Here is a 2,505-nt window from a genome sequence, read left to right on the forward strand (position 1 = left end):
CACTACGGTGGCTGATCCACTACTAAAAGGCCATTATCCAGAGCAAGGCTTGTACCAAGCTCTTTCTCTTGCAGCAGAGTGCTTACAAACTAAAGATGTCACTCGGCCTCGTATACAACCCAAGTGCTGTCCCAATCAATCGAGCAGGCACATTCAAAAGCAACAGGTGGTTGATTGGCCGCCGCATACAAGAAAATGAAAACCATTTAGTACAATTATGAATCTGAAAATTTCTGCTCTCATTTTGCATCTAGGGAAAATGAAATCTGAGATATTTATTCTTTGCTGTAGCGTGTCTAATTCTGGGCAATAATCTCTTGTGCCTTTGATGCACATTTATATTGCTGAAAAGTACCCCAGATTCATAAAAATTAATCTCTTTCATTTCAGTACCTGTTCAGATAATCCTTAGTAGCATGGAACTCTGGGGTCGGGGATCATGGCCTTGAGCAGCATTTGCAATCTTGACTACATAAACCACGTTAATTTAGTCTGGTTTAGAGATGTAAGAAGATAATAGCCTCAGTGAAAATAATATACGGCCGGTATGGGAAATTTGATCCCCTTGACCAAGCCCTCTTTAGAGCTTTTATGGTTAATTCATGTTTAAGTTTACAAATTCTGTTAAAATCTTAAGTTAGACGTAGCCTTGGCCAACCGTTGAGTTGAGCTCTAAACTTTCGCATGCACAAGAGGTTGGCTCAGCGATAGCGTCAACAATTAGATTTACCCAGCTCTCGTCATTTGCGATTGTTATATTAGCAGAAATTTTGATCATTGAACAAATTAGATTAACACTTCACAAGACTTGTTAAAGAAATCTATAATAGGGGCGTCACATGTCACATTCCAATAATGCGGCTTCAATAATAGGATAGAAAAGGATCACCAACTAGTAATTTTAAAATCCTCATATGTTATATATTTTTGTAATGGCTAAATCCTTATTTAATTAGATTAACTAATTTCGTATTAGTTTATTAAATTATATCAATGATTTTGGTTTATAGATTGAGATAGAAAATTAAAGTTAGTGTTTTGTGTTTTAAAAGGAAGAAAAAATAGATTCTTTTGAAAAACCCTAAAATTAATTCACCCAAGGACTTTTTTTGTTTTTTAATTCGGGTGGAATTTCAGGTTGATTGAAGTAACAAAAAACACTTATTTCTTTTAACTTACGATTGGGTGAGGATGAACTCCTAACCGTAACAAAATCCGGAAGAATTGAAAAAAAAACCATTAGCTCTGTCGGAACTACACATGGAAAAGTGAGACCTTTCAAAGAAATAAAATCAATTAACCTTCAATATGGAAACCACATATTCTCATTTTCTATAAGCATCACAAGGGATAGACCTCAAGGTCCAACCACAAAGCTCAAAAATGTGTAGGGAATCTATCTATATCTAGCTGTAGTGCATGGCCTCGAACATGAGTCGATCTATATATTCAAATAGATCCAACACAGTGTCCAGTCACTACCAGGTATATGGTACTCTTCCATCAACCAATTGGTTTCAGTAATACGTTTACAATCTTCTCGACGACCGGTATGGAAGACGAGGCCACTCTTCTCCCCAACTTCGGTATTTCCTGCCATGACGGGCTCTGTTTTTGTAATCATTCGCCAGTACCCACGTCCTTTCACATTTCGATTGGGTCTCTTTCCATTGGGGTATTTCATGGTCCTCTTGGTATAGAAATACGCCGGTTTTTGTTGGTATTTTTCTGTAAATAAACATACAGTTAAACGTACAACCGATGAATGTGGTAGCCACAGTAATTAACCAAAATTAATTGAAAAAATAAAAATAAACACAATATACGATCAATGTGCTTACCTAGAAGCTTTTCAGGATGATATTTATAAACATCGACATCGGGTATACAAGGCATCAGTTCAAACTTAATTTCAGGATTGTCTATCTTCGGCTTCAAATACATAGACAACAACTTTGGATCCGGAGGAGCAAATTGTACGACAGGAACATCATGATTGCAATTTCCTAAGCAATGATGACGAGGAACATTGACTCTCATAGACGTCCTCTATCTTTCTCTTTCCTTTCAAATCTACTTTCTCCATTATTATTATTTCTTGCTTAAACAATATAGGAAAATTAACAAACCAAATACTTTTTTTTACCTGACTAGCTAGGTTAAATTCATGTAACCAAATAGGAGACTCTACGAGGGTATTTTAAGCTAGTAAGTCGTCAAGAGGCAAGTGCCCTTTGTTCCCTTTTATAGTTGAAAACAGGTTTCCGCATATTGGATCTGTACTTTTGGGGGAATCGGCAGGCGATCTTTGACACATGTGCCTTTTTGACCTAACCCACTTGGTTTTCATACTCACCCCCCAATAAGGTTAATCGTACGTACACTTCGCAAAGTTTCTTGGTTCTTCGGCATAATTGAAGCTGCCAATCGAAGTTCGTCTTTGGCTTTTTTTTTATATGAAAAGGAGTCAGAGTGTCTAGAAAGACAGCCCACTCGTGGTACATC

At 37.0% G+C, this 2,505-nt stretch overlaps 1 protein-coding gene across 1 annotated transcript; it reads right to left on the reverse strand.

Moving 5' to 3' along the window:
- Positions 1-1,441: 1,441 nt before the first annotated feature.
- LOC113309996 (NAC domain-containing protein 72-like) lies at positions 1,442-2,040 on the reverse strand. The gene is made up of 2 exons (XM_026558532.1): positions 1,842-2,040; positions 1,442-1,728 (listed from the first exon to the last, which is right to left on the reverse strand). Exons 1-2 carry the CDS (start codon positions 2,038-2,040, stop codon positions 1,442-1,444), a joined length of 486 nt encoding a protein of 161 aa, XP_026414317.1.
- Between the last annotated feature and the right edge of the window lie 465 nt (positions 2,041-2,505).

Source organism: Papaver somniferum, chromosome 9 (genome assembly GCF_003573695.1).
Source record: "Papaver somniferum cultivar HN1 chromosome 9, ASM357369v1, whole genome shotgun sequence".
NCBI lineage: Eukaryota > Viridiplantae > Streptophyta > Magnoliopsida > Ranunculales > Papaveraceae > Papaver > Papaver somniferum.

Bases quoted from the DNA above. Each gene is read 5' to 3' on its own strand.
- LOC113309996 (XM_026558532.1), bottom strand. From the start codon at position 2,040: ATGAGAGTCAATGTTCCTCGTCATCATTGCTTAGGAAATTGCAATCAT. The intron at 1,729-1,841 runs GTAAGCACATTG...GTTTATTTACAG, and splicing joins TCATCCTGAAAAGCTTCTAG to AAAAATACCAACAAAAACCG.